Source organism: Stegastes partitus, unplaced genomic scaffold (genome assembly GCF_000690725.1).
Source record: "Stegastes partitus isolate 25-593 unplaced genomic scaffold, Stegastes_partitus-1.0.2 Scaffold236, whole genome shotgun sequence".
NCBI classification, from domain to species: Eukaryota; Metazoa; Chordata; class Actinopteri; family Pomacentridae; genus Stegastes; species Stegastes partitus.
Genome location: NW_007577967.1, coordinates 74,188 through 93,704, shown reverse-complemented (window position 1 = coordinate 93,704; position 19,517 = coordinate 74,188). Strand labels below are relative to the sequence as shown.

Sequence of the window (19,517 nt, the reverse complement as noted above, 5' to 3'; positions counted from 1 at the left end):
ATAAAATGAGTTTCTGTTCAGCACTAATCACATATTTTGCCACATTTATTAATCATACCGTATCCCACCCTCATGGTTCTGATACTGCCAGATCCCAGGCAGTCTCTCCTACACACTTATGAAAAGTTTTCTGTACAACCAGCATTTTATGGCGAGATGCATTTAAAAACAATTTCACATTTTTTTCCCTTGCCATGAAGGCCACTATATAAAACCTGAAAGTTTTATCATATCAGCTGATGGGAGTTCTATCTAGCCCACAAGCTACAGCATGTATCACCAGCCTTTATAATGACCAAGATAAGAGCTTAAATGTAAAAGTAGTGGCATTACTCTGAAAACAGCCTCGGGTTCATGGAGTTAATTAAAAGTAAGTCAATAACACATTTTCAACCCTACAAGTCTCCCATATTAGACGGTTGTCCTTTTGTCTATCATTACCGACCTCACAGCAGTTTGCATTGTTCACTCATGACTGAACAATCCTGTGTGTTGTTTGTCTCTGTGCAGCCCGTATGTTATTGGAACCATGAACCAGGGAGTCTCCTCCTCTCCCAACCTTGAGCTGCACCACAACTTCAGGTTTGTATTGTGATGCTTTCAATATTACACCACTATGTATATATCTATACAATGTCTTTCATTTTGTGTTGAACAGCACGTCACACACATCACGTACGAATATTATCCATCCCTCAAAGACATAACTAGTAGTTTTATTTGCTTTGCATCAACTTACCTGTTGGATAACGAGTCTGATTTCAATTCTCTGTCACCACGTTATGTCTCACACACTGTAAACTAAAGGCTCGTTTCCACAGGGAGTGCTCTAGTTATGTCTCCTGGATAATTAGCCTCGTTAAATGGAAATTAATCTGCTGTGATGCATGTTCTGAGTGAGGATCATTTCTCTTTGGCATGTTTGACTAGCTGATGATTTGGCAAATACAATGTGATTAGAGAAAGCTCATCATGAGCCAGACGTTAATTTATTATGATTTTATTATAGTTACGTAAAATAAACCCAAAGCTCTTTATACTGATGGAAGAAATGGCATCACTTTGTCATCACATCATCTCTAAAATGCCTCGCCTTGATGAGAACTCTGCTTTAATGCTGAGCTTTTTTATGAGCTCCTCCTCTGCTTTTGTTTCACCATTGATCATCTGTCCTTTCACAGGTGGGTGCTGTGCACCAACCACACCGAGCCGGTCAAAGGTTTCCTGGGCCGATTCCTGCGGCGGAAGCTGATAGAGACAGAGATCGATAAGAACATGCGCAGCAATGACCTGATTAAGATCATTGACTGGATGCCCAAGACCTGGCATCACCTCAACAGCTTCCTGGAGGCACACAGCTCCTCAGATGTCACTATAGGTCAGTTCACACAAACACATGCACACACATTCACTCTCTAGTGTCTGCTCTGTTCAGCCAATACTGACGCCTCTGTGGTGTCTCATTGTAGCAACTGTCAGTCTGCAGAGCACACTAATGTTCATGTATATATCTGAGCAATCAAACATTTTAAAGTCAATAAATGTTGCTTGAATTTAGCCTTTTTACTGAAAACCTGCTTGCGAGTGAGAAAGGCATGAAAAATTCACCAACATTTTACCATTAATCAGAACGAGAAACTGTAAAAAAATAAAATAAAAATACACATATATATAAAAGAAAGAACTTTGTGATGATCTGTAAATATCTAATGTGTATTGTACAGTTTAATCAGGAAAAAATTGGGGGGAAAAAGGAATAGAAATGTCATATTTCATCAAAATATTGTTTTCATTTTTTTTTTTTAATACCAAATATAAACCGTTTGCATTGTTCGTGTAAAAAATTACATTAAAAACAGCCTATTTACAGCAGGATTTTTTTCAATTCTTGTCAAAAAAAAGTTAAAAAAAAAGGTTGCAAAAAAGAAATTCAACTTTTTTTTGTACTTTTTTAAATGATTATCAGCATTATAAATGGTTACAGCACAGAAGACATTCCTGAGTTCTCCCTAACTCTAGTCATGGTTGTGTTGTTTCCGTAGAGGTGCAGGATTTATTCTGCAGTGAAAAATGAGCCCACAGTGACAAAAAGAGTGACAGGAGCAAAACAGCAACCAGAAACTGCCCTGGGGTGCACAGGGTGAAATGTTCCTCTGTCTCCACTCTTGCGTGTCTGCTCCATGTCTTTGGTCTTTCCAGCTTCCATCAAGCAAACACTCATCATCTGGGCTCTTTTGTCCCCACAGGCCCTCGTCTCTTCCTGTCCTGTCCCATGGATGTAGAAGGTTCTCGGGTTTGGTTCACTGACCTGTGGAACTACTCCCTGGTGCCCTACCTGCTGGAGGCTGTCAGGGAAGGACTTCAGGTACGTCCTGGCAATACATGAATATCTGGACCACAAGATAGAAGTTACTGGTAGATTTAAAATGTATCTTCCAATCTGAATTTCCACTAACAGTCAGCTGTTTGGAAGAGATACCATTTATGTGCAGATATTAAAACATAATCTGAGTAAAGTCTTTTTAGTGTCATAAGGAAAACAAAAGGCTTTGTGTAAATTAAGCTAAAACACTTCTTATTGTTGCTTTAATTGCATCCTTATTTGGTGGCCAAATGTTCATCATTTCCTTTAGAGTATTACCATTTTATGCTCTACTACATGTCAAACTGAAATATAGTGTTTTAAACTGCATTTATGTCACAGCTTCAGTTGTTGTTACTTTTCAGGTTTAGTTTTTACATCCAGAACATACAGAATGGTCAGCTTACAAATGTCAATGCATCTCTCCACATTAAACTACACAAAAGCATATAAAACATTTGAAATAGTTGCTGGCACTTACGTACTTAAACTTGAGTTAGTCGGGCCCTTGCTCTCATTTCCATCGCGCACCGCTGTGACCGGCACAGTTAAAAAGATATGAGACGAGTAATGAAACTGATCGTCACCACGGTCTGTGATTTTTATGTCACCTCACACAACTCTTGCGTCTCACTATCTGCAAATATCATTTCAAAGTAGAAGGTGAGCTTAGAGAAAGTATACAGCACTTTGTCTTGGTGTGATTGCACATTTTTAAGGATGTAGAATTCACAAAGAACTTCATGACAAACAGAGTTGTATGAAAATAGAAACAGACACTTTGTGATCTACCATCAAAAAGCCAGTTGTTCACTATTCACTTTCTTGTGCACCTCCTCTCCTTTTTGGACATTTCCTGCAGCTGTATGGCAAAAGAGCCGCGTGGGAGGATCCGTCCAAGTGGGTGAACGACACGTATCCGTGGAACGCCGCCTTGCTGCAGCAGGAGGGCCAGGCGCTGCTCCAGCTGAGGCCGGAGGACGTGGGATACGACGGCTACAGCTCGTCCAAGGAGGGGGCCTCGTCCAAGCAAGTGTCTCAGAGTGACACAGAGGGAGACCCGCTGGTGAGTTGTGGAGAGTTTAGTTTGTTCAGAGTTATGATGTCAAAAGGGGCGACTTAGTGAGATATGAGGGCAGCTAAGATTTATTTAACATGAACTGAAAATGTAAATGGCATCCACATGTGAACACAAATCCACTGGTTTCATTCTGTAAACCTGTATATGTGTATATACAGTGTGTATGTTCAGAAACTCACTAAATTCAAGCAAAGTTTCTACAGAAGACTGTAATGAGACGGCTACTGCAATGTGAGAAATTCAATAAATGACTCTAGTAAAGTAGTAGCACACACACACACACACACACACACACACACTGGAAGATCAACTATTAAGGCAGAGAAGAAGGCAATGGGTGGAGAGTGAGAATTAATTTCCATTTGGTGGGTTATTGCAGCCCAGAAGGAATTAAAGGGTAGCCATCCAAAAACGACTGGCTTGATTTAGCAAGTGTGTGTTTGCATTTGTGCAAGTGTGTGTGTGTGTGTGTGTGTGTCCAGGCGCGACCGCTTCGAGCGCAGGTGTGCCAGGGCTCATTTTAGGAACACTTGGAGCGATGAGCCAGATGCAGCAGCACTTCTGCATTATTTAGACCATTAGTTCTGTTGCAGGGATGAAGAGTTCTGCTGTTTTATTGCAGTGATTTACCACAAGGTTTTTAAAGGGGCTTTTTAGCACATGTAAAATATAAACAGACAAGACTGGTGAGTCATTACGTTGACTTATTTTCAGTAGTGAGCAATTTTTCAGTCTTCAGAATGTGACCAGTGCATGGAGAGTTCTTTACGAGGACAGAGAAAGTACAGCCAGGAGTGCAAAGAGCAAACTCAGATCAAAACTCAGATAAACAAGCTACTCTGAGTCATGTTTATAAAATCCTGCATCACTTTTAATTTTACGGAGTCGACCCAAACCACTGTTTCTCAAACTTATTGGCCAGTGACTTCTTAAAGGAATAAGTCAACATTTTGGGAAATGTGCTTCTTCATTTTCTGTTCAGTTAGATGAGAAGATTGATGTCACTAATCTATTTGTTAAATATAGATTCAATGGCCACTTTAATAGGCACAGATGTGGATAATACAGCAATCCAAAAACAGCTGATATACATGCACTTTTACCCAGTTTATAAGTTTCACACCAGAAAAGTCTCCATCAAGCCCTTCTGTGAACGTGAAGTGAGGCTAAATCTGGGATGGTGCTATTTTATAGTCTACTTGAGGTACCTGTTGCATACAGTCGCAGTCGATCAGCATATTCGGTGCCTGCACTCTACTGCCCTTGTAGCAGAAGGCCACTGTTGCACGATTCATGTTCCTAAGTACGCAAGGGTCAACGTGACATAAATGTCATCATTCCACAAATTACTCCTCCACATGCAGCCCAATATTAGCGTCTGCACCGACAGTCATGCAACATTTCAGCTGATTACTACCAGCATGGTGGCTCTGTCGAATATATTATGAAAACAGTTCAGTGAAATGCGTTTTCTTAGCATTTGAGTTGAGAAAAAAATCCTTGGAGTTGCTGAATCTGTCTTTGTTTTAGATGGACAACAGATAATTTAACAGTGTTTTGTGGTCAGTGTGATGCCCTGTCTGTGGAAACCCAACACAGTGCTACCTGAATGCACGGCTGCTGGTGCAGATAATGAATGGGAAGCGTTGATATGATGAATCCTGTTGACATATACTGTAACACTGACCTTAAACTGTGGGCTGTAGATAGACAAGTGACAGATTAACATCAGTCGGACTCTCGGGGTCACTCAGATGCTGAAAGTGTAACGCTGGTGTCGGGCTGCAGCCAGTTAGCTTAACTTAGCTCAAACACTGGAAACAAGTAGAAACTGCTGGCCTGGTTGTAACCAAAGGTAAAGAAATCCATTTACCAACACCCCTAAAGTTCACTGAATCCAAAGTTTAAAAAATAATTGTTTGTTATTCTCTAGTTATGAGTAGGGATGCACAATATATCAACAACCACATCGGTATCGGCTGATATGAGTGTTTTTTCCCATTTATCAGTATTGGTCTGATGAACAAATTTAGCCGATGTGAAAAACCGATGGTTGTCTAACATTAGCGCCTTCGTCTCTACATTTGGTATCGCTGCTATTTCACAGATGTTTTTACTTTAATGGTGCTGGACTTGAACACTAAATATGTTTAAATATGTTTTACTTTGTTATGTAATAAAGGAGACTGTGTGGTCTAATTTGGGCTTCTTCTGAATAGTTTTCTCACAGTGCTTACTTCTACTCATTGTTCAATGTGAACAAAAATTGAATATCGATATCGGTAACATCAGTAATATCAGTTATTGGCGATATCAGAACTCTCCATATCAGTATCGGCCAGAAATTTTAATATCGTGCATCACCAGTGATCAGCTCAGCTATTTCTTGACTCAGAGGATTAACCTGCTGGAGTCACCACTGCCTTTACTTTCCTTCTAATCATTTGGAGCCCCGTCAGACTTATCTTGTTGCCCCTTGGTGAGGAGCTGATCCCCAGGTTGGGAATCTTAAAGACCCAAACTCAAGCCTTACAATATTGGGCTGCATATGTGATGAAACCTGAGCGACTTTACGCGACAGGTTGTACGTGTGTTGTGTTTCCCCTCCACCGTCTCTGTTATCTAACTGTTTGCTGTGTTGTGTTTGCAGATGAACATGCTGCTACGGCTGCAGGAGGCAGCTAACTACTCCAGCACGCAGAGCTGCGACAGCGACAGCACGAGTCACCATGACGACCAGCTGGACTCCTCGCTGGAGTCGGCGCTATGAGAGCAAGAGCCGCGCTGGCAAACACCCAGAACCCCCAGAACCCCCAGAACCTGGGAACCTTCGAACCCCCGTCGCTAGCAGACACCCCTATAGTCCACAGATGTATGCTATATGAAAAGTTCTATTATCCAAATGGTATACCCACCGTTTGAGAGAAAAGTCCTATTTTTACTTAATGATGGTGCAATATTAAACCAAATTATTTTATGTATAAAGTCGCCAACGTGGCCCTCAGTGGTCACAATGACAAACAATGACACATGTTGGATTCCTCCACTGAGATCAAATCGTGTTCCTTTTTACTGGGTGTATAACATTTTAAGGATACAACTTTTCATATACGTAGGCGGGGCGTGTCTGATAAAGGACTTTAAGTTCCTCTGAAGTTGACTTCCAAGGAGTGAATCACGTTTTGTGCTCAGCCGCGATGAGCCACAGTTCACGCCATTAATGTAACGTTGGATCTCGAAAGGAAGCCTAGAGTCTGACGTGACAAAACTGGATTTTTTTATTTAGCCAGTTATATCTTCAGATGTTTACATTCGGGGTGGGGGTGGGGGGTGGGGGGGCAGGTTCTGTTGTTTATGTCTTTCCTTGTTTACAGAGGTGCTTCTCACAGACACATACACTCATAGAAATGCACTTACACACAGGCAGCAGTAGGAGACTCTCCTTTAATCGGAGACTTTTTAAATCGGTTCAATCCCTCGTTTGAGCAACAATCCAGCCTGCCAGAGTGTCCTCGAGCAAGGCACTGTCTTGAGCAAGACCCCTACATACTGAGGGAGGCAAGTGAGAGGAGGATACTGTCAAGTTTTCAGGTGATGTCACGCCCTCTGGTGCTCACAGTGAATGTTTTACACTCACAAGTTGGACCATCAGATTGATTTCATGTTTCAGTCGTGTCTGATAGCAGCTGTTAACTGAACTGACTCCTCACAGGAGTCACGTTTAGGGCTAAAGGTTACTTTAGTTCGCCTCACTGTTTACCACTATATCACCATTTTTTGCCGTCTATACTTCTTCTGATCAGACTTGGCTCATTTAGGACATTTGTGAGGCCTTTACAGCCCGACTAGGATCACGAGATTTACAGCATTCTAACACGCTGACACTCGTCCTGCCCTCAGCTCAGTGGTCAGTTGAGCCTCATGGTGCTGGTCTCCTGAACCCTGAACCTCCTCAGTGTCAGGCACTGCCAAGCCGCTCCTCGCTGCCCCTCATTGCCAACAACAAGCACAACGAAAGCGCATTGTCTGTGTGTCATCCAGCCACACTGCTACTGTGAAGAAAACATGGAAAAGTGCCAATGTTTCCCTTTGATTCGACTGCCAAACGTGCACACCCACAGACTTTACATCACAATGCGGAGCCGACCACGGTTGTAGACTTAGATTAAGTTGTTGTCGGCCTTCACTTTTAGCTTTGAACGCGCCGCGAGAGCAGCAGGCAGCGCCCTCTGTGGCTCGTCACGGGAATAGCCACGTTTATTTTGGCTTTAAGCATCATGCAGAGCCGCACGGATTGCTGCGACAGGGAAATTCAGAAGGTGACGGGAAAGCACCAAACTGACTCGAACTAAAGTAATTATGTAGTGAGTATTCAGAGACTTCCTGGCCCCTCGTTAGACACTCTAGTCCAGCATCTGCATCCATCTGTGTCCATGAGGTACCAAAATCAAAAGTATTGCCTCTATGTACAAGTTCAGCCAAAGAGCTGAATAAGGGAACAATGATATTGGTGCTTTCTCACTGCCTTAAATGTGCAAATGTTTTTGAAGCATCCTCTGCTCCCATTGGTCAAAGTGAGAAGACGAGATGCTAATGTCGGATGATGATGATGATGATGATGATCTGCTTCCTGCTACGTCAAAGATGCTGCTTGTAGTTGGAAAAACAGCCACTTTTGTTTGCCGTCCCTCCTTCCCTCTTTCTCCAAACCACCCTTTCTTCTTTCTGACAGTTAAGAGTATAACAGAGTTGATGCTGTATTTGAATTTAAAACTGACCAATATTGTACAAAACAAAAGAGAAAAAAAGAAGCAGTTTAAAAACTCGGGGGTGGGGTATTTTTTAGTTGTCGTTTTGCGCCCAGTTGAGCTGGGCTCACTTGAACTGACAGGAGCACAACCAAACTGTTTAGGGTTTTCTAGCCTGATGAGCATGTTTTGAAGCTTTTTAAAGGGGATGCATTAAGAAGCGACCTTTACCTTTATGTATGCGTGTATTGGACGGAAGCCATTTTGAATTTTGATTGTCCTCTCTTTGTTTAACGAGTGGGTTGGTTTTGCACACTTTGAGGTCGGGGTGGGTTGTAAATACTTAAGTCTTGCACAGTGAATCAAAGATGCATTCTGCCCTGTTGATGTTACAATATGCTTAACCCGCTGAGTAAATTATTGTACTTTGAAAACAGAGAGAAAAAAGAAAATAACTAATGCAAAAACTCTACACGCTGTCAGAAACAGGTGTGCGTCTTGTGGTGATTGGATGTTTTGCCTATGCAGGAGGCATACGGTGTACAGTAAGAAACAGTTTTTTAACTCACTAAAATCACAACCTGAGAAAAAAAAAGATTAAAGAATAAAGAGGCACTTCTCCAGTATTCCTCATCCTGCCATGATATTCTCTGGACCCTCTCCGTCTTTAGGAATGCCCGTTGTTCCTTAGAAGCACCTCCTCTCTGGACGTCCCGACCCCCCCGAGCTTACCGCCACGTTAGGCTCGCTCGCTGTCCGAGGCACTGAAGCTGACCTGACACCGTACTGTATACACTTACCAACAAAACCTACAGGTGCTACTGGTCAATTCAAACCCATCAGAGACCAAGAAGTCATGTTGTCACAACCTCAGGACAATCTTCTCCTCTACAATCCTACCTGTGTTCAGCTTCACTCGTGTCTCAGCGGCGCAGCCTCTGATGGTTCGTACAGATTTTTTCGGCCACCTCGTGTCTGCAAGGGTGTGTAGTTGCATGCTAAGGGGGTAGTTACCATGGTTACAGGTTGCTCCTCACCTAGACCCATGTATCAAACCTATCTACACTCCTGTTGTAGGCCATTAGTTCCCGAGCTAGCAGAGCTTCGACACCGTTAACAGTGTACACCATAGTGTTGATGATCAACTGGTAATTTTTCCCACTTACACTTTGCAGTTACATCTCAGTTGAAAACCATAGCATTTACTCTGGTTTGAGAGAAAGTTTTTTTCTTCTTTTTGGGTGAAACATTTGTCCTTAAATGTTTTATATTTTGTACATTTGTATGTAACATATCATGTAAATAGACAGAGACAGTGATTTAACTCATCTGGAGGATTTTGTAGTCTTTGTAAAGCCCTAATAAATGGTATTTGGTGTCACACAAGCAAACAATTTGTTGAGTTTTGTCTTTTGTGTCGAGCTTGTTGTGTGTTGGGAGTTACAAATGCAGGCATAAGAGGCAGGTAGAGTAGACAGAAGCTGTAATGTAAGCATCAGTTAGGGGATCTATTGCAAAAAAAACACTTGAAGATGAATAATTTTATGGATAAAATATTTAAAATGAAGTTCTTTACATCCCGTAGCTCTAATTAAACGGGGCACAGAATATACTGAGCACACATGAGAGATGGTCCCAAGTGATGGTGATTCAACCAAAGAGTGTTACATGTATGAAATTCTCTCTGTTATGCCAATAGTGAAACTATGTGTGGGTGATACCATCTGATCCTTAAGTCTCTGGAGACTTGAAACGATGCAAATGTTAGCTCTGAATCCCAAAACCCAAGTCAGCTTTCCAACAGCTCTTGAACTAATCATGTGTGATGTATGAAGGGAAAAAAATGAATCTTAGCTTAAAACCAGGGGCCTCATTTATCATCAGTGCGTAGAAACGGTTCTAAATTCTGTTTCACAAATTAAATTTAGAATGTTGGTTAAAAAAAAGAAATCAGTATTTATCAAATGTGTTCGTGGGTCGTACACACATCAGTAAGTCATCAGTGCTGATAAAGCCCACTTGTTCTTAATCACCGTGCTCGTTGCCTTCAGAAACGCCTCCAGCTAACCATATAGGGCAACAACCCCCTCACCTTTCATCATCAAGGCAAAGAGGGCGAAAAAGAGGAACTTTTCAAAAACTGAAATTGAAGTACTTGTCAGCGAGGTTGAAGCAAACCAGAAACAATTGTTCTGTGTGTGAAATGTTGGGATAAGCAGTGGAAAATAGAAAAAAACTATATGGGACAAGATGACCACCAGCGTAATTTCTGTTCGGTCAGAGGAGAGATCGCTAGCAGAAATAAAAAATAATAATAATTAAAAAGTGGTGTGATGTTGTACTCCGTGCCAAAAAATGCATCACAGCCCATAAAAGAGAAATGACTGCAACTGGAGGACGACGAATTAATACCCAACATTGACCCAGCAGATGACCCTGATCACTACAGATGAGATGTGTTTGAATAACCACACTACAAGTCTAATTCAGTAATAAGTAAGCCATTTGCACCTGATCCTGTAAAAGAAAACAACTAATTCCTGCACTCTGAGAAACTGAGAAGACTAGAATGACTCTGCTGCAAAAAGGAGTCAAAAACAAATGTATTTTTGTTTGAGCTGCAGGCTGAGCTGAGAAAAGATGACAAGAAAGATTGAGAGGAAAATAAAAACAAAAACAGTTGATCAAGAAAATAAACGCAGCGTGGCTCAATAACAGTATACAGAGGAGCAGGTTGTCAGCAGGCTGTTAGAAGATACATCCAGCATGGTGAAATGTCTTTCTAGAGCTGATGCAGAGTATGTTTGTTGAGTAAATAATCAATGAAATGTCACTTTTGTTTTCTCTTTTTTATGATTTATGGCATTTTATCTTTTCAAACTACACAAAACACACTTTTGAGTTCAATCTAAATCTATGACGATGCTGTTTTTAGAAAGGTGCACGATTTTATATTGTTGTGAAAAGGAGCCCACAGTGAATGAAAAAGGAAAAGAAGCAACAACAACAACAAAAAACACCCAGCAAATGCTTTGAAGGGTCAAAATAAGTTGACAACCGACCGGAATATCTTAATTATCTGGAGAAAAAAAGAACCCAAGCATTGGCATATTGGCATGTAGCATCTTAAATGTGAGTTTGTTTTTGCCCTTTTTCTAAAACATGAATACAGAGAGCATGCCAGTCTCGTCAGTAGTCAGATAAGACAACTAATCCACAGAGGCAATAAGGTTTTGGTGATATCTTTCTGACACTTAGTGTATATGGTATAATTACTCAAAGATTAGTCTGCATTGTATCAGAGAATAGAAGAGTAGATAAAGGTGCATGTTAGTTTAAAAAAAAAACATTGAAGGCTCATTGCAAAGAAAAGAAACCTGCTTTCAAATTAACCTTGAATCTTTTGAAGAACTATTTGATATGTTGTTTGTTAAGATCACCCACACAGGACACTTTAAAACTCAGCTGGGAGAAGGAGAGGAGGGAAACATAAAGCTTTGAACACACAAAGCAACTTCAGGTGGATCAATTCAACACCTGTCCAACTATAAAGAGTTTAAGAAATAAAGTGGAAGTATGATTTACTGTTCCAGAGTTCAGTTCTAAAGTAGAGAAAGGTTTCAGAGAAGAGACAAGAACATTTAAAAAAAAAAAAGATTTGTTCAAATTCAAGCATCAGTTTGCAGAACAATCAGTCAGATAGTTGATCCTGATAGAAGTTTACCAAACAGGATTCAAATGATGAGTCATACAGTAGGACAGAAATAAAGAGAATCATTAAGACTGAAGGAAAGAAAGAAAAGCAAAGGATGGTGCTTTTATAGAGGTCAGAGGAAAGTGGGAGAAACTAAGTATGCACTAAAATATATAGAGAGAGATTTTTTTTGGACAAACTTAAATGAATCGTTTCAGTTGGTAACACGCAAAATATATGAAGTTGATCCAAATTCAGTAAAATTAATGTCACATACTTTAATCTTTTGATTCCACTCATGATGCAACTTCATTTTAAGTGGAGAAAATTTGAAGTTTCCAATTCTTCCGCCTCCAATACTTACTTTACTCCAAAATAAAATATTGATTTTGTCATCAGAGCTACTATTATTCTGAATAAAACTACGGTTGAGTTGTGGCACAAAAATATGAAAAAAAGCGTCAGACACACAATGCTCGACATGTAGTGAAACTTCATTTCCACACTTTTGCTGAAATCCGAATTCCATTTTAAAGAGGCAAAATGTAATTTCAAGTTGATAGAATCCACAAAAGTAAACCGCCTTCACCAAAGCAGAAAGATAAGAGAGATTTATTCTGCTTCAGCAGCTCAGGCATGAAGAGGAGAGATAAGATAATAGATATGGACACACTGGATTGAACAGCAAACTTTTCAGAACAGATAACATCATACAGACAGATGTGGATGAAATTTCAGGCAGAAAGAAGGAAGTTGATTCAGAAAGACAAAAACAAAATTGGATCATTTAGACATTCTACATAATAACTCAAAAAGTAAGTGTTATAAAAAAATACACAATTCACAATCTTAGACTAATTAATTTCATGAAGAGTATATGAGAGTTTTCTTTCTTTTCTTTCTTTCTTTTCTTTTTTTAATGAAAATTGTAAATACGAGTCATTCTGAATCGCACTCTACCAGTTGGTGGCGGTAGTGAAGCAGTTGAAGCTGCCAACAAAAGAGAAGAAGAAGAAGACGCAGCAGCGCAGCCGCAATAACAGCAGCAGAAGAAGAAGAAGCCACTGGCAGCTGCGGCCTCAGCAGAAATGGGCGCCGGTGCGACTCCCGTGACTGAGTTCGAAGAAGACCTGAAGAAGCCTAAAGGAGCTTCGGTGTCGTTACCGAAACACTCCTACTGGTTTGACTTCTGGGTCTTCGTGCTCTTCGACATCGCCTTCTTCCTCGTCATGTACTTCGTGGTGCCGTAAGCAGGTGAGAGAGAAGTTTCTGGATAACGGAGGGCGGCTACGGAAGCTGTCAGAGGGGCTGGAGGGGCTGGAGGGGCCGGCTCTGGCTCTGGCTCTGGCTCTGGCTCTGGCTCTGGCTCTGGCTCTGGCTCTGGCTCTGGCTCTGGCTCTGGCTCTGGCTCTGGGAGTTGTGTTGATAGAGCAGTGTTTGAGATAAGTTTCTGAAAGCCTTCCGTTTGAATACATTAAGTACACAAGCTAACTAACCGCCGCTGCTGCTTTTCCTTGGTGCTGCCTGTTCAAATATTTGATGAGGTCGCAGGTTACAGCGCAGATATGCTGTTTGTGAAGACGGAGTTCAGCCAAACCCAGTGTCTCAGGTCATGGTGTCTAATACTGAGCTGATAACTTCATAGTGTCTGCTTTAAGACCTTCTCCAGGGAAACTGCAGTTGTTTTTTTACCTTGTTGACATGTCCACAGGGTGCCAGAATATCATGAGTGGAATAGCTGCAGTGAACTGATGACGGTCTTATAAACAGGTTCAGACTTGCAGGGTTTCATATGTCACAAACCAAAGGAGCCAATCAGCTGCTAGGGTGAAGCTTCTGTAGCATACAGACCAATTCATACTGTCTTCATCCACTTCTGAAAGAGTGAGTGATCACCCTGGTCTGAGGATCTGTACGGACCTGTCAGCAGACATCCATATGAAGCCCCAAATCTTTAACTATGTCGACCGCTCAGTCCTCACCAGGGTCACGGGGGGCTGGAGTCTATCCCAGCTGACTCAGGGTGAAGGCAGGTTCACCTGGACAGGTAACCAGTCTATCACAGGGCTACACTTAGAGACAGACAACCAAGAACACTCACATTCACACCTACAGACAATTTAGAATCACCAATTAACCTCAGCATGTTTTTGGATTGTGGGAGGAAGCCGGAGAACCCAGAGAGAACCCACACTGCACAGGGAGAACATGGAGACTCCACGCAGAAAGATCTCAGGCGTCCAAACGGGGACACGAACTGGGGATCTTCTAGCTGTGAGGCGACGGTGCTAACCATCGAGCCACCTTGTAGCACTAAAACAAACAGGGCTTAAAATAAATGCTTGAGCCTGTATGAGAAGATCCTCCCTTGTCCACGCCTCTATAATGCATCATTTAAAGAACTGTAATTGAAGTCGTTGCTGCCAGACTGTGAAGACGCTTGTTTTCCATTAACACAGTTAAAAGTCTTCACTTCTCCAGAAGTCCTGTGCTATGTCCACTGTACTTGGCACCCTGCAGGAATAGTCTGACTGACTTGGTGCTACAGCCCAAACTTTAACTAGCTTGTAACAAAGTGCAGCGTCACAGGCAGAGAAACATCCACAGGAGCCCTGTGTGCTTCTGCCCATGTTTAATATGAGGGTCAATGCAGGCAGACCATGTACCTTTTGTAATATGAATACAAAGGCATCCGCTGTCCACTTCGACAGTCTACACAGTCTGTGCTCGTGGACGTGGAGGCATGAATCGGCCCTTATTCTTCAGTGAGTTTCCAGTTTAAACATGTATGACAGAATTACTCAATGTTTAACTTTGTCAGTGTCGAGTCAGTTTAAGCCCTGAATGTCCTCCTGTACAGACATGTTTGCAAACAGCTGTGGACGTATATGTAGTTATTGCTCTTATACTACGTTCTAGTCAGCAGCAGAGGACTCTGTTGCACACATGCACTGTAAGTCATGGCACAAGTACTGCTCATGAAGTAGGTCAACTCCTTTATTAGACTGCTTCTTATGCACGACTAACAGTCAATAACAGAAACGTATTCAGATTACTGTCATATCAAGGCAAAGAAAATTATCAAACCTTCACATCTGAGATGAACCAAGCACCTTTTTGTTATTTTTAAATGAAAAATGGCCCAAAATATTAGAGCTACAACAACAAATCAGTTATTTACCAACTGCTGAATTAATTTGCAACTATTTGACGATCTATTGATCTGTTTTGATCAATGTTTTATTTAAAAAGTCTCTATTCTCTTATCTATATCTTCTTAGATGTGAATATTTTCTGTTTCTTTCCTCCTTGATGGCAGTGAACTGAATATATTTCGGGATGTGGACAAAACAAGACATCTGAGGATGTCATCTTAGGCTTTGGGAAACACTGATTGACTTTTGTTTCTGACATTTTATAGACCCAACAGTCAATTGAATAATTAAGAAATCATTGACAGATGTATTGGTCGTGGAAATAATTGTTGTTTGCAGCCCTCATTCATATACTTGGCACTTAGTTCCTCTGAGTGATTTATGAAGTAAATTATTTGTATTCATTTGTATTAATATTTGATCTTCGTCTGGTGTTTCAGATGCACTTCTCAAAGTATTTTCTGTTCCTTGTTTGCTTTCTGTTTTTAAAGTACTTGTCTTTGTTGAAGGTTGTCTCTTGGACTTTGGAGCATGAAGACATGAAGCGCTGGTCCTGGCCTACTGTATGAAATCTAACCCAGCTTTGACTGAATCTAACACCACGTTACTGAATGTCTCATCTCAAGTATCCACGGCTTGGACCAAACAAGTTCATGGCATTCTGCCCTAATATCAAAGATCTGAACCACAGACCTGCCTCCCACTGGGACCTGCAGCTCGTCACACAAGACTGTCTTTCTGCATGGATGGATTCTTGAGGAAGAACAAAAGTCTGAAGTATTTGTACTGTTGGAAAGTTTCAATGGCGTCAACAGGATTTCTGAAATGTAGCGAATGTAAAATCACAAAGGCGCTGTTGTAAGTGAATGTTACCCAGACCTGATCTGCTTCGTCTTTTTGATAAGCAGTCACTGATAATTTTTAACTATATTGCTTTTATTTTAAATGTTTTAGCTTTATCTCCAATTCTCCTGTTGACCTGATCAGCAGCCAAACACTGGAGAGTCTCACGTCTGGAAATGTGTGTTTTTAATAAGCTGTCTGATGAGTTGGTTGTGGGACCAGTGAAGACACATAACATTCATGATTGTACTTGCACAACATAAAGAACAACGCGTGGCTGTGAAGCAGTTCCAGCACACTGGAGTCAGTTTGCACATGGAGCAAATAAAGTGTTTTGACTAAATGCTGAGTGTTGACCTTTTTATTTACGTTTGCCCTTGGGTTGTAGTAGGCAGGTTTATTTATCCAGCACCTTCTCATACACAGAGGTTATTCCAAGTGTTTTACAGGCAAAGGTTAAAATAAAATAAAACCTGTAAAAGCTAAGATACAGCAGAGTAAAAATAAATTAAATCCAAAAGCATACTGACAGCCGAAAAAGAAGATAGGAAAAATAAAAATACATGTACAATAAAATAGAGATCTAGCAATGAGAGTAAAGTGTTCTCTCTTCTTGGTGTTCGTTGTTATTCCAGCTGCAGTATTTTGAATGAGCTGCAAATGTCACCTGGTCTAAACAGGAAGGCCAGTGGGAGAGTTCATTACATTAGGTTTTCATAATAAAGTTTTTCTCATTCTGATTTTACAGTGAATAAAATGTTGAATTGCTTTGGCACAAAGTTTCTTGAGTTGTTTTTATGACGGCAGAGTGAGTAAATGTAGCTCCTTGTCAATGATTACAGGGAGATTCTGGACCTAAATGTTAGTTTTTAGTGCCATGGACTTAAGATAAACGCTGAGCACCAGCCTTCATTCTTTATTGCCAAAAGGAACGATTATAGTCTTAAAGTCTTAATTCAGGTGAAGGAAGTGCTGGTGTGCTCACATTTACACATCACAACTTTTATGAAATACAACCTAAGTAAATGCAATATTATTCTTACATAATTATAGAATGATTTAATGTCTTGTCATGATAAGACACAACTAACAACCTGTGACGTTCATGAGAATTTGAACATTTCAGAGCACAGTCTGCTGTGTTGTTCTCCTTTGGATCAGCTAATAACTACCTACTTGAAAGACTCTATTCTTTAATCACTCATATTCTCTTTTAGTTTTTGTGTATGAGCAGAAATTTTAGTTTTTACAACTTGATGCTTTTATTTTGAAAACAAGATCACGTGTGTCGCTTTGCTCGGCAGCTAACAGTAAATGGCTAAACAGTTGTAGTTTGTTAGTGGCTGTTAAAAGTGACCCTTTACAGTCTCCGTCATGGAAAGCAGCCGTCCTCTGGAGAACACAGGTCCGTGTTACCGAGTGTTTAAGTGTTTAGTCGCAGCTAACAGCGAACAGGCTCTCTGACTTAGCTTAGCGTCGTTAGCTCGTAGCCGCAGCTAACAGCTGTGATTGTAGCTAGCTAATGTTAACAACAAAACATGTTGTAGCTACAGGCTACGTTTACTGTGTATGGGCACTGTAGCACTGCAGTACTGTTTAAGATAAAATGTCCTTTGTGTCATTCTAGCAACCTCTACACCAGACTATTTAATCCACATTTCCCAGTGTTTGGCTGCTGCTGCTAACTTATTTTGGCTACATTAGCTCCAGAGCCAGTTGGGGATGTTTTGATGCGGACACATGCTGAGTGAAAGCGGGTTTGTGGCTGAAGTAGTTTATCTTTGGCCTTTACAAGATTCAAACAACACGAGATAGTAGTAACTGATAATACAAAAGAAACTGTCATGTGCTAGGAGCCTGCATTAAGCTTTCATGTTTGTTTTTATGCTAAAATCTGTGAAGGTGTGTTTGGTTCAATTTATTATGTGAAATTAAAATGAGAGGTTTTACAGACCAGTGGCTGCTCCTGAATCTGAAAACCCTCTATGAATATCTTTATTTACACACATAGATAGATAGATAGATAGATAGATAGATAGATAGATAAAACAATTCTGACATAACATTGCATAACTTAATCTTTTTGATATTTCACTTAAATTCAACTACAAAGTAAAATGACCATTATTTGCGGCTCTTTCTGTGGAGACCCATGTAACAACAAACTACACATATTAAAGGCAGAACAGAGGAAGAACCACTAATAACAGTTAAGACAAGTTAGGACAACCGTTCATTTTGCATCAGGAGTATTCTGCCACTAAAGGTTAAGGATAGAACTGATTGATGACAAATTCTTGGACATGAGAATCACCACATTTGAGTAAAATGTCTCTAACGGGCTACATTACACTTTTTAAAACTCAGTTAAACCTGAGCACTGTATCCACCGAGGTCTAAACGACAAGACTAGAGATTATGATGCGCTGAATGTTCTGACCGTACACAACACAAACACATGAAGCAGTAATGGGACATGGTGAACGTATGCTGGAGATGGCAACAGGTGGTACTCTTAACTTGACTTTGACACACTGAAGGTGGTGAAGTTTCCACTGGATGTTTGATTTGTTTTGCTGATAAAGCACTGAGGGTTAATGAGTGAAAGAAGACAACATTTGCAAAAAATGTGCACAACAAAGGAGCAGCCACTTATACGTTGTTAATGTGCCCGTATTGGAACAGAACAGTTATTTTATTTCAAATCAAAAGTGCAATTTTAAACATAGCAAATTGTAAAGGCTGTAATTTAGGAGGTAGTTATGAAGTGAGCCAGAGTTTAAACTCACTAGTTAATGGATTTACAGCATCCAAGTCTTCCTCCATGTGGGACAGTCACACTGCTGGAGGTGTCTCAGGGTGTTGTTCCATCATGTTTTATATTATGACACAATGAATACTGAACTGAGAAAGGACTTTATATATATATGTGTGTGTGTGTGTGTGTGTGTGTGTGTGTGTGTGTGTATGTGTGTGTGTGTGTATGTGTGTGTGTGTGTATCAAATCTCATTATCTGTCAGAAAAATCCTAATCAGCTCATTTCTCTAAATTTACTTCATATGGTGTTTTTTATATGCTGGAAAACATGAGTGTCAGTGCACCATGGCTGAGTATTTTCACCTTGATATTACTGTGTGTACTGATGACAGTCTCAGAAAGACAGATTCAGACTGCCGGGGTTTCACATGTAACAAACCACCTTACTGAACCACTCCTGTTCTCGTGCAGGGTGGGGCTTTCTGTGTCATTATTTTTCACTAGAAGTGGTTTCCAGTTCAAACAGAAGTGGGTGTTGTACTCCGATATTACAACATGCCATTGTGTAACATAAAGTAGTTGTAGAGCGTCTGAGCAGAGTCATAGGTGAGCTGCTGTTTCTGTGCATAGACTGTATATACAAGATGATTATGGCCTCAGGGTCTGAAAAGTGAAGACAGAAGTGAGTCAAACATGCATTCATTCTAACAGCCACCAGGGGGCGATGCTTCTGGTTGCAAAAAGAAGTTTGATTTGTACAGAAGTCTATAAGAAAATAATCCTAATCCTCACATGATTGGTTACCCCAGTAAACATCAGTTTATGGTGACAGTCACTAGCTTCAGGTCTCCTTTAATACAGCATGATGTTCATTTA

The 19,517-nt window shown here is 40.7% G+C and overlaps 2 protein-coding genes and 1 long non-coding RNA gene across 10 annotated transcripts in view; all 3 read left to right on the top strand.

The window, feature by feature from the left end:
* Nucleotides 1–6,705, top strand: part of nav3 (neuron navigator 3) — a 221,375-nt gene extending 214,670 nt beyond the window's left edge. For all 8 annotated transcript variants that reach the window (XM_008281541.1, XM_008281536.1, XM_008281537.1 and 5 more), the window contains 5 exons: nt 511–582; nt 1,182–1,378; nt 2,247–2,365; nt 3,225–3,428; nt 6,094–6,705. In XM_008281541.1, the coding sequence (XP_008279763.1) occupies nt 511–582; nt 1,182–1,378; nt 2,247–2,365; nt 3,225–3,428; nt 6,094–6,213 (712 nt within the window). In that variant the 3' untranslated portion in view covers nt 6,214–6,705. The remainder of the gene's footprint in view (nt 1–510; nt 583–1,181; nt 1,379–2,246; nt 2,366–3,224; nt 3,429–6,093) is intronic.
* Nucleotides 6,706–12,904: 6,199 nt separating this feature from the next.
* On the top strand, nt 12,905–16,232 carry LOC103357127 (uncharacterized). Its single transcript, XR_520178.1, has 2 exons — nt 12,905–13,139; nt 15,550–16,232. It is a non-coding gene; the product is annotated as an uncharacterized LOC103357127 (long non-coding RNA).
* A 976-nt stretch (nt 16,233–17,208) lies between these two features.
* Nucleotides 17,209–19,517, top strand: part of LOC103357126 (zinc finger protein 260-like) — an 8,366-nt gene continuing 6,057 nt past the window's right edge. Inside the window, exon 1 of the mRNA XM_008281533.1 lies at nt 17,209–17,288. Coding sequence (XP_008279755.1) covers nt 17,258–17,288 — 31 coding nt within the window. The 5' untranslated portion in view covers nt 17,209–17,257. The remainder of the gene's footprint in view (nt 17,289–19,517) is intronic.